At 40.0% G+C, this 21,437-nt stretch overlaps 1 protein-coding gene across 5 annotated transcripts in view; it reads left to right on the plus strand.

Moving 5' to 3' along the window:
* Positions 1-18,973, plus strand: part of LOC126108920 (serine/threonine-protein kinase OSR1) — a 525,656-nt gene extending 506,683 nt beyond the window's left edge. For all 5 annotated transcript variants that reach the window (XM_049914286.1, XM_049914284.1, XM_049914287.1 and 2 more), the window contains 3 exons: positions 3,445-3,770; positions 10,033-10,246; positions 18,430-18,973. In XM_049914286.1, the coding sequence (XP_049770243.1) occupies positions 3,445-3,770; positions 10,033-10,246; positions 18,430-18,507 (618 nt within the window). In that variant the 3' untranslated portion in view covers positions 18,508-18,973. The remainder of the gene's footprint in view (positions 1-3,444; positions 3,771-10,032; positions 10,247-18,429) is intronic.
* Positions 18,974-21,437: the final 2,464 nt, after the last annotated feature.

Here is a 21,437-nt window from a genome sequence, read left to right on the forward strand (position 1 = left end):
TGATAGAAACAGCACTCCTTGAGGTTGTGTTAAACATCATTTTAATCCTCCACATAAGCCCTACCAATCTCTGTGCATTTTTTTAAAATGAACTGGTATGCATCATTTGCACAATGTGCAGGTGTTCCATCCAACATGAAGTGAAGTGAAGCTGTGGGTTGTTCTGTTGTGAAATTACTGCCCGTACACGATCTTGCAGCATTTCCATTTTTCTTTCACCATTCATTGTGTTCCGCAGAAAGAATGGACCGTCAACTTTGGATGACGTGATACCACACTGTACTGTCACATGTGGATGGCCCTGTGCTTTTTTTGACACATTCGTTTGGGTTTTTGGCTGCCAAGTGAAGACAGTTACACCTGTTTACAATTCCTCCAATGTGGAAAACTGTCTCATCAGTTCACAGAATGTTCTCAAAAAGTTTAGGCCAATCATCATTCCAGCCCAAGGAAATTTCTCCAGACTCCATTCTTCTGTCACAGTCGTCAGGGAACAATTGCTGCACATATGTGGCTTCCGTGGTGTAAAAGTCAAGAATTGTTGCAACTCCATAACGTGAAACATCAGTTTCACGAGATCCTTGTTACCTTGATTTCTTAGGTGACCTCGCGACTGTCACGAACTCTGTAAACATTCTCATACTGAGATAACTAGATTGCATACACCCTTCTCACGCCTGCTCAGAAGACTGACAGTCAGCGAGATCAGTGAAAAAAGTCAAATGAGGTACATAAAATAATTGCTATTTTTGTTCTTAAATTTTCTGTCAGCTGAGATATAATCGTACATTCCTACGATATCTTTGCCGTACGGGGACGGCGTGTATGTTTATCTATATGTGTAGGCCATTTTAAGAATGTTCACATTTTCCAGCTCTATTTGTATACGAGTGTAGCAGACGGTCGAACGAAACATCTGCTACCAACGGCTCTAGGCACAGGCTAGGCACAGGTAGCAGCATCTAAATGGCCCCTTTCTCAGACACACATTAATTCATATCTCTGTTGTGTAACAGTTTATAATCCTCTTGATGAGTAGCAGAAACGATGCGAGCGGAAGCGAGGAGAACATGCAAAGCAGACTAGTGTAGGCAAAGGGGGGCGTCAAACGTTGGCCATAATCTGAGGAATAACATTCTAAGAATGTGCCTTTGGGGCGTGGCATTGTATGTTGTTGAATTGTGGACTGTGGGAAAACTGGAACAGAATAAAATTGAAATGTTTGAGATGTGGTGCTGTGTAAGGGTGTTGACAATTAGGTGGAGTGATACCAGGAATTGGGAGGTTCTCTGAAGAACTGTCAAAGAAAGGAATGTAAAACAGAAACTGGAGTAAGTGGAACAAATAGTCATGTTGTAGGTTGCAAGTGCTGCTCTTTATGAATAGGCTGGCACAATAGATGAATTAGTGGTGGGCCATTTCAAACCAGTTAGAAAAATGATGATTCAAAAAAAGTAAATGCTAGTATAGGGTTTGAAGGCTGCCAGTGACGGTGGACACTTGTAATTGTTTTTCGAAATTTTATAGGTGTGTGTCAGATAATACACAAATTTCAAGATTGGTAAGCTACATTAGTACAATATGTGTACGCTCTTACTACTGTTATTTTCTACTACAGAATGTACACAACTTTTAACAGTGATCACAATTTGCTCCGAAACAGCGAGATTGTTGCAGCTCATTTATAGTCATTCGACAGCAGCAAGTGGAACTTCTTGGCAGATTGAAATTGTGTGCTGGACCAAGATTCTAAGTCAGGATGTTTGCCTTTCTCAGGCAAGCGCTCTATCGGACGAGCTACTTGAGCAAAACTCGTGACCTGTTCTCGCAATGTTACTCCCAGCAGTACCTCATCTCCTACATTCCTAACTTCACAGAAGTTCTGTTGCAAACCTTGTGACATTAGCACTCCTCTGAGAAAGAATATTGTGGAGATGTGGCCTACCCACAGCCTGGAGGATGTTTCCAGAATGAAATTATCACTCTGCAGCAAAGTATGCGCTGATTTGAAACTTGCTGGCAGATTAGCTCGGTTGGTAGAGCAGTTGTCCATAAAAGGCAAAGGTCAGTTTTAATCTGGCAGGAAGTTTCGTATCAGTGCACACTCTGCTGCAGAGTGAACATTTCATTCTAGAAGCAGGAAGATAAACAAAAATTTTATCTTTATGGATCAATCTGAGTGATTGTTGTTGTAGTAGTTCCATTTAGGTGACTAGATTCCTTAGGTTTTCCATATGTGTGGAACACTCTACCTTTTTTTAAAAAAATCTGGTTTAAAATAATTTTTCCGTTTATTCTTAATTCCTTGGTCAAAAAATATAAATAAAAAAATTGGATAGCACACTACTTGTCAGCCACAGCTTTGTTACAGCTATCCCTGCATAAATCTCGATACAAAGTTGATTGAAGATACAACTTAATAAAAAAAAGTAGTGAAATATCTTTTGTGTGAGTCAGCAAATAATAATTTTCATTTTAAGTTTTCTTTATATAATTTTTACAGAAACTTCGTTTCATAGAAATGAATTTTATAAAATGAAATAATTACTTTGAAACATTTGAATTTTATATTGAAACAAGAATAATTAAATAAAAAACATTTCTAATAGCCGATTTCGTGTGTGGCAGGATTGCGTGCTTCTCATTATATGTGCAATCTGAAATCCGAAAGGTAAAACGGAGAGAACAGTACCTGTATAGATGAACACCTGTACCTGGAATATATCGCAGTGCCAGATATATTGCGTCCTGAAATGTTTTTGACCCTTTTCTTATGTGTTTGAAGCCGAATCAGAACACTTCGAACTGTCACCTGTCGTATTGTGCGTTAATTTACCTTTAATTTAACTCTGTCACCGTTAGTTATCTTCTTTATTTGTAGGTCCTGCAAAGCAGTATCTCCCTAGAAATATGCTCAGACCTGAGAAGACTTGAACTTTTCTCCTTTTTGTTACGAAATGACATCAGCATTTCATCACTTAGTGTCTCGTATTTGTTTCAGTGGGTGTAAAGGTCACAATTACTTTGTAGCTCGGAGCAGATACAATATAAATGTGAGAGAAGATACATCCTGTAGGCTTGACAAGAAGTGAGTGACATTTCATTTAGGACCTCCTTTCGTCCACTGCCGTGTACGTTCTCAGAGAGGGTGTCCGCTCCTCGACAGTCGAGACGCTGCCGAGTCGTGACGTCGACACGTAAAAGGTCCGGCCCACACCAGGTGGAGACGTTTACTTGCCACCGCACTTTGCCGGTTACTCGAACTGCGCACCTCTGTATTTGACTGTGTACAAATGTGAAACAAAATGACCGCACACAGTACGCGTTCGGGGACATATTGCCTACCCGATACTATTTTGTCACGATCGTCTTTCCTCGTTTCAAACTGGGAGTGGGAAATGTCGTTCGCCCGAATGGCACTTGACGCTCCTCTCCGCATTTCAGCGCGTGAAGCCCATGAACAACATCGACACGGTGGGCTCGTCGGGCAGCGAGAGCGACAAACACGAGGAAGGGGGAGGCAGCAGCAGCGCTGGGGGTGGCAGCGGAGGCAGCACGGCGTCGGGACACTCGCAGCAGACGGGCGGCGCGGCGGCGCAGCAGGCGCTGGCGGGCGCGGCGGCGGTGCAGGGTGCCGGCGAGCGGCTGGCGGCGATGAGCCTCGGCATGGGCGTGCCGCCGGTGCCCCCGCAGCAGCAACAGCAGCAGACGCTGGCCGCCATGCAGCACGTCATGGAGCCCGTGCCCATCAACCTGGTGCTGCGCATGAGGTGAGCCGCCGCTGCAGCTGCATCTACTGTGCAAGGAGAATAAGAAGAATTATCGTTTGAATGCCTCTTTGTGTGCTGTAATTATTCTTATCCTTAACGATATGTCTGTGAATGATTGTTTCTACACTGGTAGAATCATCATTCGAAGCCAGTTCCTGAAACTTTGGGGTTGTTTATAAATAACTCTTGTGCTATCAGTCTCAGTTTTCTTTTCCTTTCCCCTCCATATTTTACATTACACCTTTATGAAAATGATTCCCATTTTCAAATGTGGTTTCTCTTCATACTATGCCATTTTGACATAATGTTTTCGATGTGTGAGACTCTGCTTTATTTTATTGACTTTACTGCTGTACATAAAAAATACACAATTTCTAGTTAGCTACTGATTTTTACATTTAGTTAGTGGTGAAATTGGAAAGAACCTGTATTACAGTTTTCTTATGATCCATTTGTGCAGAGTCCCACACATCTTAAACATCACACACAACTTTCAGTGAACAGAATAAGTAGGGAATAACATACGTAAACAAACAGTTGCAAAGATGATTTTAGATGTAGCTGACAGAAATAATGTTACAGGTTGCCACAGACACGTTTTTGTAAAGAAGGTATTTATCTTGACAATATGGATTATAATTTGCTTACATCTAGTTTACAATAATGATTGTTTCTGTATGTTTCTACTTTTGTTTAAGTACATTGTTAAAATATCTGAAGAAATTCATCGATTACTTTAAAGTTTTTTGTTTAAGATTTTGGCTTCATATTTTCTGTAATGTGTGTTTATCTCCAGTTCTTCAGACTAATCCATTTTCTATATTTTCAAAAATCACAAAGTAAAAGTTGGGTGTTCTACATCATATAAATTGCATTGAAAACTAATACACAATATAAAGTGTGATAATGACACACAGTGAGACTCTGGAATATACAAAGTAAACTGCCAGGAGTGCTCCATGTTCTACGTAGGACAAACAAACCAAAATTTCAGTATAGGTACACAGAGCACATTAAAGTTTACCCACACAAGAGATACGTCATCAGCTATGGCTACACATATACAAAATACAGGATATCCATTTGGAAAAGTACAGCAAAATATCAAAGTACTCCACTGACTAAATGACGGGTGTAAAATGGAATTGTTGGAACAACTGGAGATGTATATACATGACAAAAAATTTGAAGACAAAATGCTTAATGAAAGACTTGGAAATGAATTGGTGAATTTTTCAGATGCTTCAACAGTATACTTAAATAATAGTAGTATCATATAGAAACAAACACTATTGTAAATCATATTGTTAAGATAAATACCATCTATCCAAAAGCATATCTATGGAAGACCTGTAACATTATTTCTGTCAACCACATCTAAATGCATCTTTGTAACTGTTTTATGTAAGTTATTCTCGATGTATACTGTGCACTGAAAGCTGTACGTAATGTTTACATGTGTGCGACTCTGCACAAATGGACCATAAGAAAACTGAAAGCACACGTTCTTCTAAAATTTTACCACTAACTACATTCAAAAATCAATAACTAACTAGAAATTGTGTGTTTTTTCATTTATTGCAGTAAAATCTAGAAAACAAAGCTTCAACAGTTGCAGGCTTTCAAAAAATCCTGAAACTTCATTAGTAGATTTTCTTCGGATGCTTTACGGCTATCTTAAAGATTCTGCCAATTCAGTTGCTTAAGCTCTCCCAGGGATCAAACAAACCTGTGATCATTTGTGCTGCCATTCTCTGTATATGTTTCCATTGAGAATAGATGCGAAACATACTGCCCAACACACTAGCACAATTTGACCATATTTCTGGATGATGTCACTAACTACAGATAGACTATCCCATGAACTGAACTGCTTAATCCCTTAATCTCCAACAGGAGAAGAGTAAGGGTGCAGCAAGTAAAGGAATTGATTTTCTGACACAACATGCTATTTAACTATAACTCGTCGCAATATGCTGAATTGCTTCCTATCTTCTTGTCGTATTAAAAGATATATTAGGTCCACATAAAACTTTGGATCTGCCGTTTTGTAATAGAAGGAAGTAGTTGCAAATGGTAGGTCATATCATACAATAAGCTTGGTAAACATAGCACCACCAAAATATTGATCGATTTGTGATTACCCCATAAAGTTATTCTCAATTGAATATGTCAACTTATGAGCTCAGTCTTAATCATTTGCCAGAAGTTTTTGATTTTCTGTTTTAACATGAAGAAATCTACAGTTGAGGCTCATAAAATGCTGGGTAAGACCTACGGTTACTAAGCTATTAGTGAAAGAACATTCAGAGAATGATTTCAATGCTTCAGGAATGGTGATTTTTGACGTCAAAGATAGGGGATGTGAAAGAGACAAGGTTTTCAAAACTATTGAAACGGAAACAACTGCAGGAGATCGTTATCAAAAGCAGTTGATTTGTTTGAGCTGAAGACTGAAGGATAAATGGCCACAATACAACAACAGATATGAAGATGATTTTACAGCATGAAAATTGTGGTCTCATGTCCCAAAACCTGTCAAAATGTACTTTGAAACATTAAAATGGGAAGTCCTACCCACCCATCATATTCTCTAGACATTGCTTCCTCTGACAACCCGCTTTTTCTATCAGTGGCACTCTGTGTGGCTGACCATCGCTTCTGGTCATATGGACGATGGCAAAATTCCTAGAGAATACCCAGTTCTTCTGCCCTGGGATTTGTATGCTGCACAAAAGATGAGACAAAGTAGTGACTAGTGAGGACCAATACTTCCAATTGTAAATCATTTATCTTTTTCAGAATAAAGCCTCAGACTTTGAGACAGAGGAGGGAAGCAAAGTTGTAGACCTTATATATTACTAACTTGTGAATGCCCAATCTGAAGGTGGGCCTGAGAAGACACAAAGCTAGTTTATTGGAATAAACAAATATTTGTATCTTTATGTGACTGCTGTGCCCTTAAAGTTTTTCAAACTTTTTTCTCTAGTTATCATTGCTTTAAAGTACAGAATTACAATTCGACATTTCTGAAACAACTTGTGACAATCCCATTAACGACTTGTATCTTCTCTTCACCAATATGTAGTTTAACCAGATTACATAAACACTGTCTTGATTCACTACCCAAGCTATGAATGAAAACAAGTTCATTTCATGTTCTCAGAAGGTTCCATTGTTAATATACCTACACATTGGGAGTCTGCGCATATTGATGATCGCCAGATTGGCAGTCTGTGGTATATTTTTTTTACCGCATCTGAGCAGGCATTTTTTTCTTGCAAAGTTGCTGCGATTACCCTCTAGTGTCGAAGACACGTGGTGTTCTGTGATAATGCTAACAATGTACAGAATAAAAATAACTCCTCCTGTGAACATCTGAATTTCTACATTTGTCATATTCTGTTACAAATTTTAGTTGTAAATATTATTCGTAGGTGAGATAATGTAGGACTATGTGTCACTCCTCTGGAACGGTATTTATCACTACAGTAGTTATACAGGTTGCCCCCACATAATACTGGTATACCTCACTCCCGAGATTCCAGTAACAGTCAACTAACTAAAAAAATAGATAATAGTGGTGATAAAAAAAAAGTAGATGTGCACTAAATGGTGGCAATGGGCATTAAGGGATTGCTGACTTTGTGTGATGATTGTTACCAGCAATACTCCGTAATTCTGCAGGCGTGATGTTGTTAATGTCTGTAATAATTTCCAGTTTAAGATCGTCTGTTGGGTGGAGATTGTCAGCATACACTTTTAATGAGCCCCCTAAATAAAAATCGCACAATGCTCAAGTGCAAGGACCTATGGGGCCAGAGGCCTCTACTGACACGTCTGTCTTCAGGGAACACAATCCTCATGTGTGCCACAGATGTGTGAGCGGTTGTTACATCTTCTTTGAACACTGTGTTCAGCTTCTCTGCATCTGTGAATTGTGCATACAAGGTGTCAAAGATCATCTGATGTGAAGTAGACTAAGGGGTCCAAGTAATCATTAGCAGTCGATGTTAACAACCAGTTTTCCTGATAACCAGATTTCAGCTCTTGCATCACACTTGGCTTTTAACTTTGTATCTTTCAGTACACAATGACACATTGTAAGATATCTACCAACCTGCTGTGATAACCTCTACAGGGTGTTACAAAAAGATACAGCCAAACTTTCAGGAAACATTCCTCACACACAAAGAAAGAAAATATGTTATGTGGACATGTGTCCGGAAACGCTTACTTTCCATGTTAGAGCTCATTTTATTACTTCTCTTAAAACCCCATTAATCATGGAATGGAAGCACACAGCAACAGAACGTACCAGCGTGACTTCAAACACTTTGTTACAGGAAATGTTCAAAATGTCCTCCGTTAGCGAGGATACGTGCATCCACCCTCCGTCGCACTTAATCCCTGATGTGCTGATGCAGCCCTGGAGAATGGCGTATTGTATCACAGCCGTCCACAGTACGAGCTCGAAGAGTCCCTACATTTGGTACTGGGGTTGTGTAGACAAGAGCTTTCAAATGCCCCCATAAATGAAAGTCAAGAGGGTTGAGGTCAGGAGAGCGTGGAGGCCACGGAATTGGTCCGCCTCTACCAATCCGTCGGTCACCGAATCTGTTGTCGAGAAGCGTACAAACACTTCGACTGAAATGTGCAGGAGCTCCATCGTGCACGAACCACATGTTGTGTCGTACTTGTAAAGGCACATGTTCTATCAGCACAGGTATAGTATCCCGTATGAAATCGTGATAACGTGCTCCATTGAGCGTAGGTGGAAGAACGTGGGGCCCAATTGAGACATCAATGCCTGCCCAAACGTTCACAGAAAATCTGTGTCGATGACGTGATTGCACAATTGCGTGCGGATTCTTGTCAGCCCACACATGTCGATTGTGAAAATTTACAATTTGATCACGTTGGAATGAAGCCTCATCCGTAAAGAGACATTTGCACTGAAATGAGGATTGACACATTGTTGGATGAACCATTCGCAGAAGTGTACCTGTGGAGGCCCATCAGCTGCTGATAGTGCCTGCACACGCTGTACACGGTACGGAAACAACTGGTTCTCCCGTAGCACTCTCCATAGAGTGACGTGGTCGACGTTACCTTGTACAGCAGCAACTTCTCTGACGCTGACATGAGGGTTATCGACAACTGCACGAAGAATTGCCTCGTCCATTGCAGGTGTCCTCATCGTTCTAGGTCTTCCCCAGTCGGGAGTCGTAGGCTGGAATGTTTCGTGCTCCCTAAGACGCCGATCAATTGCTTCGAACGTCTTCCTGTCGGGACACCTCCATACTGGAAATCTGTCTCGATACAAACATACCGTGCCACGGCTATTGCGCCGTGCTAATCCATACATGGGCATCTGCCGACTCCGCATTTGTAAACATTGCACTGACTGCAAAACCACATTCGTGATGAACACTAACCTGTCGATGCTACGTACTGATGTGCTCGATGCTAGTACTGTAGAGCAATGAGTCGCATGTCAACACGAGCACCGAAGTCAACATTACCTTCCTTCAATTGGGCCAACTGGCGGTGAATCGAGGAAGTTCAGTACAGTACTAAAATGAGCTCTAACATGGAAATTAAGCATTTCCGGACACATGTCCACATAACATCTTTCCTTTCTTTGTGTGTGAGGAAAGTTTCCTGAAAGTTTGGCCGTACCTTTTTGTAACACCCTGTATACCTACTTGCAGGGACTTGTCATAATGTGTGTGTGAATTCTGTTTATAATTTCAGAGGTCCTCACTGTCAGTCGCGTACTTCTCTGCACATTCTGAATGGATCCTACAGCCTGCCATCTCTTTTACAGATCTCGAATAGTACTGCTCGTGCGAAGTTTCTTACCGGGATACTTCGCTTGAAACATTTCTTTACATTCCTCGATGGAGCCTATCTTTGTGTACCACTCCACAATATTGATTCACTGTTCTGATGCAAATTGCTCCATGTTTCTAACAACTCAGCAATACGAGCTTCTCTCTGTGTTTTCACTTCACAAGCAATTCGACTAGGAATCATTAATCAGTACGTTCGGCATACCAGTTTTATGTGGGACACCACGAGTATCATTTTACGTTATGTATGTGTTTGTCTATACACCTGTAATGATTCTAACACAAATCAAATAAATGAACCTGTGAAAATAAATGTGTAAGGTCATAACATACCTGGTCTAATTATTTCATGTTTTAGATGCACTGGTTACACCGCACACGGTGATTTATTTCTCGCGGAATTACAGGAACCCACGCGGCGAGCTGAACGACATCCGGTTCGAATTCGCCCTGGGCAAGGACACGGCGGACGGGATAGCCGGGGAACTGGTGGGTGCGGGGCTGGTGGACGGCCGCGACGTGACGGTCATCGCCCTCAACCTGCACCGTCTCATCCAGCTGGCCGTCCAGCCGCCCAACCCTGCCGTGCCGCACATCGCCAGGACCGTCACCTTCATGCTGGTGAGTGCCGGTCGTCGGACAAAATGCACGACTCGGTTGAGGGTTTTGCGATACGTAGGACCGGCGTGCTAACTCGGACGGAGTTGTCGACGGATGTAGAAGTAACCTAATCGTCGACAAACGGGCAGCCTGGTGATTTATCGTGTCACAGTGAACAACCTGTCTCGACAAAGTTCGTGTGCCGAGAGTAAATTGTAGGCCTGCTCTGAGTTTTTTTAGTGTATTCGGTGCAAAGTTTATACCGAACAGTTTTTGCAGAGTTCACTTCACGAAACTGAAACACACAGCGAGCATGCTCTGCACCAGTGAAAGCAGCCATTTTAACTGTGCACTGCACTGGTGATCCTGGTGGTGGAATGGGGTGCTGATGCACTGTGTGAAGCAAACTTCTGATTGTTTGCTGAAAAGTGACACATCTACACATTGTATAAGTTATCTCAACATATCTGTATGTCATTCCACAGGTGTAAAGTTTTTTGACCTGCCCTATATGCTGTATATTAACAACCTGGCAAACGTTATTGATAGTAGTAACTTGAGATTTCCTGCAGATGATCCAGTTATCTGTAATGTACAGTCTGAAAAAAATTGCACAAAGGTTTGATTAGAGAGTTATAGGATTTCAAAGTGTTGCAAATATTTTGATAGCTTGCTTTCAATGGTCAGAAATGTAAAACTGTGTTTACAGAAAAGTTGAAAATCCTAAACTGATGGACTCTTTAATTTAAATTCTAATTATCTCGTGAAAACCTAGTTAAAATTTTTGAGAAAGAGTACTAACAATGAGAGATTTCTGAAGGTAGGATTGTCTTTTTGAAACCATACGACGATGTAGCTTAAATTCCCAGATATCACAACCATTCACCCTGGTGGGCCCTCAAAAAAGAATTGTGTGGTCCTCAGTAGCAGTGAAGAAGCACCATTGAATTGACTGGTTGTGTGGTGTAATGGATAAGGTAAGACATTTATTTTTAAATGTTTATTGAAATGACTCTGATCATTATTTTTATTCAATTAATTGGTTTAAATGTAATTTTTTATTTCCTTTGTCATATTTTAACCATAATACCGACTACATCTGCTCTCATTTTTCCTGCTATCATTCTTTTTCTGCTTGAAGTCTTTGTTCATATGATTTTAATTAATTTTATGTATATTGATTTCTCTCTTTTTTTATCATTCTATTTTTCATCCATATTATTGTATTATTCCTATTCCTCATTTTGCTTGAATTTCGTTTTGCTTATAATCGGTTCTTTCATTAAAATCATATGCGTTATTTTTGTCCGTAGTGGAGTAGGAATTTAAGTTTGGTGTAAACATTTGTATGTCAGTTACCATAAAAATCCACGCCTTATAACAAATGCATTTCTGAGACCATTGCGTAACCAGTATAGGTAGATTTCGTCTTCTGTTTTTTAACTGATCATCATTTTCAAATATTTAATTATTATAATAAATAAATATAATTAAATTCACATTCACAAAAATTTCAAATGGAAAAAGAATGATCTAAAGAAAAAAATGAGTGGAGGAAAAAGTTCCATACGATAATAAAATGGTGTGACAAAGGAATAGAAATAAAAATTTACATTGAAACCAGTTAATTGAATAAGTAATTTTGATACAGTTTTAAAAATAAAAAAATCATTGCACTTGGCAAGATTCAAAGCCACAGCCGCCTGCACAGGAAGGCTATACCCTATCCATTACACCACGGAACCAATCAACACAATACTACTCTATTCTTTAATAGTATTCAGCATCGCATAAAATTTCAAAAAATTAAAATTTTTTTTGTTGATTACTTGCAAGCGAGGGCCCACTCGGTGAATGACTGTACGATTTGATACCTAAGGCCTTAACCTACGTGACCATATAGATTTTCCTTCTCATCCCGAATGGTAAGTCTCCCATAAACTGCAGTTGTGGGTGACTTTCCTGAAATCTACCCCTTTTCCTAGACCTCTCCAGTCCTTTCCCTCCACCCCTCTTCCTTCCCCTTCAACCCTTCTGGATGGAGGAGGAGCCACTGGCTTGAAAAGCTTGCCAGTCACAATTGTCTTTTGTGTGTGTGTGTGTGTGTGTGTGTGTGTGTGTGTGTGTGTGTGTGTTCTGCCACCGCTTGGCAAGTAGATTTTTTATCTACTAGTTATGTATTATTATAGATGCTAGTGGGCATTATACGTGTGACAATTTGTCCATAAGAAATGCTATTGCTGCACAGTGTAACAAATGATTGAAACATAGCACAGGAGCACTATAAACAAGAGTTAACGCTTATTTATTTTTTCAGTTTATGAGGCAATCCCATGCTGATACTTCTTCACAAAAAGATGTTGAAGTGCAAAATGACTCTACAAGGCTACATTGAACATTAGATATGACATTAAATATAATATTAGACATAGACATTAAATATGAAACAAAGCAATAGAATACTTAAACTTTCTGGGCACCTCTGCGTACACCCCCATGGTGTGTGCCTCGCCCTCACCTTCAGCTGGAGTTGGCACAGGGCCCGAAGGACTCAGTCTCTACAGAGGCCTTACGCCGGCACTTTTATTCCATCCTGGACACGTATCAGGGCTCTGCCGTTGTATACACTGACGGTTCGATGGTTGCTGGTCATGTCGGTTATGCACTAACTCCAGGGGACCATTCCGAACAATGCTCCTTGCCGGCTGGCTGCAGCGTTTACACTGCTGAGCTGATCGCCGTCCTTTGTGCCCTAGAGTATATCCGCTCCTGCTCAGGTGAGTCCTTCGTTATCTGTAGCGATTCCCTGAGTGGTTTACGAGCTCTCGACCAGTGTTTCCCTCGTTCTCGTCTGGTGATGGCTATCCATGAGTCCCTGCATATTCTTGCCCGTTGCGGCCGCTCTGTGGTCTTCGTTTGTACCCCGGGCCATGTTGGATACCCGGCAATGAGAATGTTGACTGCCTGGCGAAAGAGGCCACTAGTAAATCATCTCTGGAGATTGGCCTCCCGGAGACGGATTTGCGAGCAGTCTTACGCCGCGAAGTTCTATCGGTTTGGGATGCTGAATGGCGGAATCTGCCCACGCCCAACAAACTCCGTCCAATCGAGGCGACGACGACTGTGTGGCGGTCGTCCATGCGGGTCTCCCTCGAGGAGTCTGTTGTCCTCTGCCGGCTGCGCATTGGGCACACTCGGCTTACGCACGGCCACTTATTGCGCCGTGAGGACGCACATCTATGTTTCTGCGGCTCCGTTTTATCTGCGGTCCATATTTTATTGGAGTGTCCGCTTTTAGCTGTGCTCAGGCAGACGTTCGCACTGCCTGACATGCTCCCTGCCCTTTTAACAGATGACCCTGCTATGGCTGGCTTAGTTTTGCATTTTATTCGGGCAGGGGTTTTTTATCATTTAATATGTGTGTCTATGTTTTATTTTATTGTTTTGTTTTGATTCTGGCCTTTGGCCTACAGTTTTAAACTCAGTTTTTAATGTGTTTTCGGTGGTTGGCTTTTCCTTTTTTTGTTGCTATGGTCGGCCAACCACCGTCACACTCTGTGTGATTTTATTTAGTTTTGTCTGGTCCTTGTCTACGTTTCTTTTGTTCTGTGTAGTCTGTCTCCTATTCTGTTGAACGTTTTTTATCCTCTGTGGGTATTTTCAGTTTTTTGGAAAAAGGGGCCGATGACCTCTGCAGTTTGGTCCCTTTAATCCTTAAACCAACCAACCTACCAACCAATACTAAAACCAACTACCTAACACATACTGTACCCAGAAAACTCAACAGTAAGAACAAATTTATTCCTCATTCCAGGTGTTGTATTTACCTGAGTATAAGACGACCCTGAATGTAAGATGACACCCTCCCCATTGTTTGTTAGATGTAAGGGATCCGTCTAAAAAGTTTCAGTGCACTTATTCTAAATTTATGCTATTTATTGATTGACTACATTTTGATAATGCAAAGAGAAATAAAATAAAGGAAATATTTACAGCAACTTTTATCTTCACTGCCATTCTTTTTAACTTAGCCTGTCATCTCTGGTATCACTATTTTTAATCATCATCATCTTAACATTAAGCTCCATTGTCACAAATATTTGGTTGCTTTTCCCAAATATGTTTCAATTTCTGAGGTCTCGGGTACTGTAGGAATAAGAACACAGCTGTTTCGTTTTTTTCCCTTCCGAACACACAGCAGATCTCGTGAGAATGTTCCCGTGTCTCTTGCTGACAAACGTATCGTCTGCCAGTTGCTCTCTCGTTGGCTGTGTAGAACCAGAAGCTGACACACGCCCTATCGTAACTATACCACTGGCCTCCATCTGGTCTTTTACCATCTCCTGTGGAAGTGTATGCTATTGTTGAGTATTTGTCCATTTTAAAGTAAGTTTGATTCAGCGTGCAAATGGATTGAGGCAAGCTGCATTTAAATGTGTTCGTAGAAAGCCAAAGTACGTTGTGTGCATTCCCACGGTTGAGTGCACAATGAAATTTTTGTGTGCTCATCTCTCCCCTCCCTGCATTCACTGGGGGTATTGGCCATCCTGGGTCACTGCCCTCCTCCCAACTTTTCATAATGCCGTGCTTGTGCAACAGTGAAACATGGATGGCAGTGCCTTCTAGGGTACAGATCACATGTAACAACAGCAACTAATACATAAATAAAAGATCACAATCACTATTCGGTAGAGTTATCAAACTTTTTTTCATCCTGCATCTAGTGACCACTGTTTGTATTATCTTCATGTCGAGTCTTGCCACTGTAATTTATTCCCTTAACAATTGCAGTCAATTTGATACATTTCATTTGCTAGACATTTTATTCTGGATTAATTTTCTTTCTCTTTCGATCGGAGTGTCACCTCAATTTAAAGCTGGTGGTGTTTTTCTCTGATATTCTAATACATTTACAGTGACCGAATTTCTTATTTGCAACTCACACGGTAAATAACGAGTTTCTCATAACAAAATAAGTTATTGACTTAGATTCAGAATCGAGTAGTGGTTTTTGAAGGACAATATTTTTGCCTTTTAATGTTACCTTTACTTAAAAGGCAGCACAAATGTGTGTATGCGGCAACTGTACATTCGTGAAAACTTTGTGAGTCTGTTTAAATACGGCAAAAGTTTGTGGGTTGATAAGTTTTAATTTTATTTCCTACTGTATTTCACAAAATTGTCAATTTTTAAGCAGAGCATTAGATTGTTGCAGTTGCTAATTGTTTCTTGCGTATCCCTTGCACTAGTGCTGCATGTCAAATGTCAGTCGAGCAAGCTTGATACTGTATTGTGCACTTCAGTGTATTGGGAAATCTGGAGCATATTAGAGTGCAAGTAAAATAAAGTGTTGTTTAATATGCCCTATCCTTCGGGATTGTTCAAAATAAATTGATACGAAATGTAAATAGCCAAACTTTATCTGTAAGTGTAGGATGACCCCTGTATTACTGTATTAAACAATATAAGAACATTGACATCATTAATCTGTGAATGTAAGACAATCTTGTATTTGTTGAATGACTAATTTGGGAAAAAAACTTCGTCTTATAATAGAGTAAATACGGTATTCGTCCTTCTCATCCGATGACACAAAGATGGCATTAGTTTTACAAAATTGGCCTCTTCAGTCTCATACATTTGGCATAACAGAAATATGTAGGCCTACAGCAGACTAAGAATTGATAACTGCTAAAATCATGGACATAGGGAACTGTAATCACATCACAGATATTATATCCAATGTTATCAGATCTCTCCTTGCATGATTTTGCCTCAACAGCTATGTCTTTAGCATGAGATTTTCACTCTGCAGCAGAGTGTGCGCTGATATGTAACTTCCTGGCAGAGTAAAACTGTGTGCCGGACCGAGACTCGAACTTGGGACCTTTGCCTTTCGCAGGTAAGTGCTGTGAGGACAGGGCGTGAGTCGTGCTCGGGTAGCTCAGTTGGTAGAACACTTGCCCGCGAAAGGCAAAGGTCCCGAGTTCGTGTCTCGGTCCGGCACACAGTTTTAATCGGCCAGGAAGTTTCAGCTATGTCTTTGTTTGGTTAGTGACAATTTGCAGTAAATTTGCTGTTGAATTACTGCCTGTTTATTGGGTGACTTTGGCAGTTCTTTCTTAGCCTTGCATACTGGTTTTCCCAACGCCTAAGGCAAAATTGTATGAACATTCTTGTCTCGTTGCTTATTTTTAAGTTTTTCTCAGTCTCGCTGACAGTTTCTTTCTACAGCCGTTCTACGTTGCTCTTCCTTTTCTGCCAGTGCTGCACTACTTTCCTGTTGGTACACTCTGCCTCTCTCTTACTACTTCACTTTTAAAGTGTTTTTCTTCTCCCCCTGCTGGGTGTGCTTCCTCCAGTTTTGCCAGCTTCCTTTTCTAGGTATACGAGACCTGGCCACTAAAATGTAGCCAATATTTTGGAGTAAGAACAGGATTCTCACATGCCTAACAAAATAAAACTTACAGACTGCCACAGCTCATATTTTTACGCATTATTGTTAGATGAGAATTGGTTGTTCAGATAGACTTACTTGATGACTAAATTAGAGCACAGGAGTTCTGAGTCCAGAAACAGCTGTTTCACAGCTTCAGCAAAGAAAACCTAGCTTACAACAAGAGGTGACTTTCTGAAACCATCTATACAGTGATGTAGGTTAAGGTCCCGCGGATCTCACCTTGCAGCCATTCACTATCATGGGCCTCCGTTAGCGAGTAATTGAAGAAAAAAAAAAAAGAAAAATTGGAATTTTATGCGACAATCGGTAGCCTTAAAAAAGTAGCATATTATGGACTGGTTGTGTGGTGTAGTGAATAAGGCAAGACCATCATGTGCAGAAGGTTGTGGGTTCAGATCTTGTCAAATGCTGTAATTTTTTTCTTATTAAATCTTTATTGAATATTCTTTGATAATTTTTATGTAATTAATTGGTTGATGTGTAATTTTATTATTTCTGTTCCTTTGTAACATCATTTTAAGCATCCTATGAAATTTTTCATTTGTTGTAATTTTTTTCTTTATGATGATCTTTTGCCACTCAAAATTTTTGTGACTGTAACAATATTTATCTATTATAATTAAATATTTGAAAATTTTTGTGTGTAATTTAAAAACAAAAGACAAAATAATCTATTTATACTGACTGTGCAGTGGTGTCAAAACTTTTTTTTAACTGTAGTTGCCAAACATACATTTAAAACATAGCCTAAATTCTTATTGCACTATTGAAAAAAGTGCAGATGATTTGAACAAAAGAAGGTATTATAAATAAAATAAAATTCAAGCAAAATGAGGAATAGAAGTAATGAACGCAGTAACATGGATAAAAAATAGTCATAAAATGAAAAAAAAATTAAATTGAAATTAATACATAAAATCAATTAAAATCACATGAATGAAGATTTCAAGGGAAAAAGAATGATAGCAAGAACATAAGAGCAAATGAAGTTTATATGACAGTTAAAGTGTGGCAAAGGAAGAGATGGAAAAATTACACCTACACCAATTAACTGGATAAAAATAATGATCAGCCATTTCGATAAAAATTAAAACATTAAAAGTATGTGATGAGATTCAAACTCATGATGTTCTGCACATGAAGGTCTTGCTCTTTACATCACACCACACAACCAATCTGTAAAATTATACCTTCTTAATGCTATTGAGTGTTGCATCAAATTATGAATTTTTTTGGTAGATTATTTGCAAACAAGGGACCCATCAGGGTGAATGGCTGAAGTGTGTGATACCTGGTACCTCATTTCATAAAGTTGATCCCATTGCTGGAAACCTCTCGAGGTTACAGTGTTTGCCTTGTGTCGGAACACTGTTGGAAGCTGTTTCGATTAATTTGGGCAGCATTGCCAAAGATGATTCACAGACACTAGATGCAACTATCAGTGGTACTAAGTTCGGAACATACTTTCTTCTTGCTCTGGGAAGAAAAAAAATTGTCACATACTTAGCAGGAATTTTACAGTTTTCATCTTCACTGTGTACACCAGTCTTGAGACATGAGTTTCTGGTGGTTAATTTTGTTATATTTGGAAAGTACATATAATTATCTTTCTTTTCATATGCTACTTTCATTAGTTCTGTGAAATGTTAAATACATGTATCTTGCCCAAAATATTGTGAAATGTCCCCTCTGCATGATTTCACAAAATTTTCTTTATACAAATTGTGCAAATTGTGTGTTGCAGACATCCAGCCAAGCCATGAATGAGCCACTGGACGAGAAGGCCCTGATCGGCTTTGCGCAGATCTCGATAACGGACTGAGAAGTGCCGGGGGAGTGTGAGGGATGGACGGACACTGGTGGATAGTGAGTCGAGTGTACAGGGTATCGCACCCTCTCTGCCGTCCTGTGGGGGAGAGGCTACAGACTGTTCAGTGTGTGGCACTTTTGTGCGATTTGTGGAGGCGGAGGTTGTAAAAACTGGCCGGTTTGAGCTCCCGGCTCTTGGCAACGTATACTACATTGGGAATGGCAGACACACATTTTATGGAGAGCTCGAGTGTTTTAAATGAGACAGTGAAATATGGTGCATGCAAATTGTAATTCTTTCCTTCTTTGTAGTTGGAGGAGGAGTGAGGATATTGTTAATATTAACTCTGCTCTATCTGTTACTGTGGTTCCTCTAAACAAGAGTGCAAAGGAATTTCTGGCCAATGTTGTCTTTAATTTAATCACATTTACTTTTTTCCCTCCTCGTGTAAATAAATGATTTTATTTCAGTTACAGCATATTGTTGTTTCCACTTTTTTTTTGCTTCTTGTCTTTCTGTTGTTTTTGCAGTTGTAAGTATATGGCAATATTTGACAGGGTGTAAGAAAACATTTATTGATGCAGAGCCTGGTGGTATTATTAGTTCTGAAATACTGTTCATTAGTGACTTTGATTACAAATGTATAGAAGGGGAAAGTATTTCCATGATACTACTGTGGAATATTTCCTTGGTTATTACCTTTCTATTTCCATTTTCTTCTGATAACTGTTTTATTGTGGAGTTTACTGCCCTGTCACATAAGGAGTAGGGAATGTGAAAATGTTTAATACCCTAGGTACTTTAAATTAGTAGGGACACAGATATTTCATTTTGACGATAATGGGGAAATTACACACAATCGGCACATCAGTCACGTAATGCAAAGATGGGGCTATTTACTACTGTGGAATTTCCTGTGTAGTCGAGTAAAAATGTTGTGTATCTAAGAGCAACAGTTGATTGATGTTGATTATGTCCTTCGTACACTGTGACAGTCACTGATTTGTATCATTTACACTTATTTTATCCATGGGCAACATGTCAAATAAAACTAGTTACTCACAGGTAACGCATTTATTGACATCCTCAGAGGGATAGTGTTATTCTCATGTTTCTTTTTGCTCACTGGAGCTATTTGTTTTCAGTACATTTTTATTTATCAACAAAAATAATCAGTTTTTGGGAATATAGTGTAATGGAATACACAAGAAAAATTCAGTTACCAAGTAGTGGCAGGTGAACACACTTATAAAGGCATTGACATTTGCAAGCTTTCGGAGTCACTTCTTCTTGTGCAATTGTTGAAGAGAGAGGAACAGGAGTGAAGGAAAAGGGCTGGTGAGGTTTAGGAAAAGGAGTAGAGTACGGAAAAGTTGCCCAGAACCCTGATTCAGGGGAGACTTAGTGGATGGGATGAGAAAAAAAGACTGACTGTCGGGGACTGTCCCGGCTAAGACTTGAAAACCTGAGAGCTTCAAGGTGAGAGATAAGGTAATATAAAAGACAGAGGTTATTGCTGAAACATTGTGCACAATTTAATAAGAGCAAAAAGCTAAGTGTGTTGTACATGATAGGGGTGGGAGGGGGATGACAGGTCAGAAAATGAAAGATGTGGAAAACTGATGTAAAAAGTCTGCATCTGAACAAATGTGTTTGCCTCGAATACTGAGGCTGTATAGGAAGGGGAATGTTCAACGTGGAAAGGATAGCTGCTGACAAAATGTAAGTACTGTCGTTTGTTAGTGAGTTTTATACGAACGGAAGTGTGTAGCCGGCCTTTGATGAGGACGAGATCGACATAAAGGAAAGTGGCGTGGGATTCTGAACAGGACCGTGAGAAATTTAATTGGAAGAATGTATCTAGAGATTCTAGGAATTTTAACAGTTCAGCCTCATCTTATGTACATTACTTTTGTCAGTCTCGCCATTTACTCACAAACTGTTCCTTTCTTGACCTCTACATCGTTATTTTCTGACCTGTCTATTTTTCACTATCACCCTCCTATTTCTGTCTCACAAAATGCATTTAGCTTTTCGCTCTTAGTAACACGTGCATGTTGTTTTAGCAATAATCTCTGTCTTGCACATTACCCTATCTTCCACCTCGAAGCTCTCAGGTTGTCAAATCCCACCTGGGGCTGTCCCCAACAGTCACTCTTTTGTCCCATCTGGTAAGTATCCTTGGACCTGGGGTTCTGGATGACTTTCGCAAATCCTACCCCCTTCTTCCTAAACCTCACCAGTCCTTTTCTTTCAATCCCCTACCTTCCCCTTCAACCCGTCTGCCTGGAGGAGGAGGGGGAGGAGGAGCTACCCGCTCTGAAAGCTTGCAAACTTTAATACCTTTATACGTGTGTTCTGCTGCCACTGCTTGGTGAGTAGATTTTTTATCCATCCTTATGTTTTTATTTTGGTCTTGTTCCTGCATATAGCAGGGTATTAATACATACATTGTACGAGTGATCAAAGATCAAAGTAGGAGACTACTTTACCTAGGAAGAATATTTTCTCTTACAAGTAAGGAATCCTGGGACAGCCTTTGGTATAGATGTTAAGAAGATCAATGATTGATTTGATATGATGATGATGATGATGATATGAAATGGCAGGAGATGCAAATGTCTGATATGAAGAGGATAATTGGCAATGAACTGGGGTAAAAAACTGCACATTGTAATTTGCAGATGACCAAAACAGCTGTAGCTAAATTTATATTAAGGGCAGGAAGACCCAAGGGGCGTAATAGTTAACTGACACAGTATCTCTCTATATATTGTAAAATCACTTATGAAGTTTGGCAAGGTATGTTCACTTGCAGTGTACGTGAACTAAATACTATCTGTGAGTTTCGACCCATCCAGTAATTCTAGAACCCACTGAAGAGACAGGGTAGGAAGTCCAGATCTGTGGGAAATAGGCCAACAGGGCCGCTAGGAACTATA

This window comes from Schistocerca cancellata, chromosome 11 (assembly GCF_023864275.1).
Source record: "Schistocerca cancellata isolate TAMUIC-IGC-003103 chromosome 11, iqSchCanc2.1, whole genome shotgun sequence".
Lineage (NCBI taxonomy): Eukaryota > Metazoa > Arthropoda > Insecta > Orthoptera > Acrididae > Schistocerca > Schistocerca cancellata.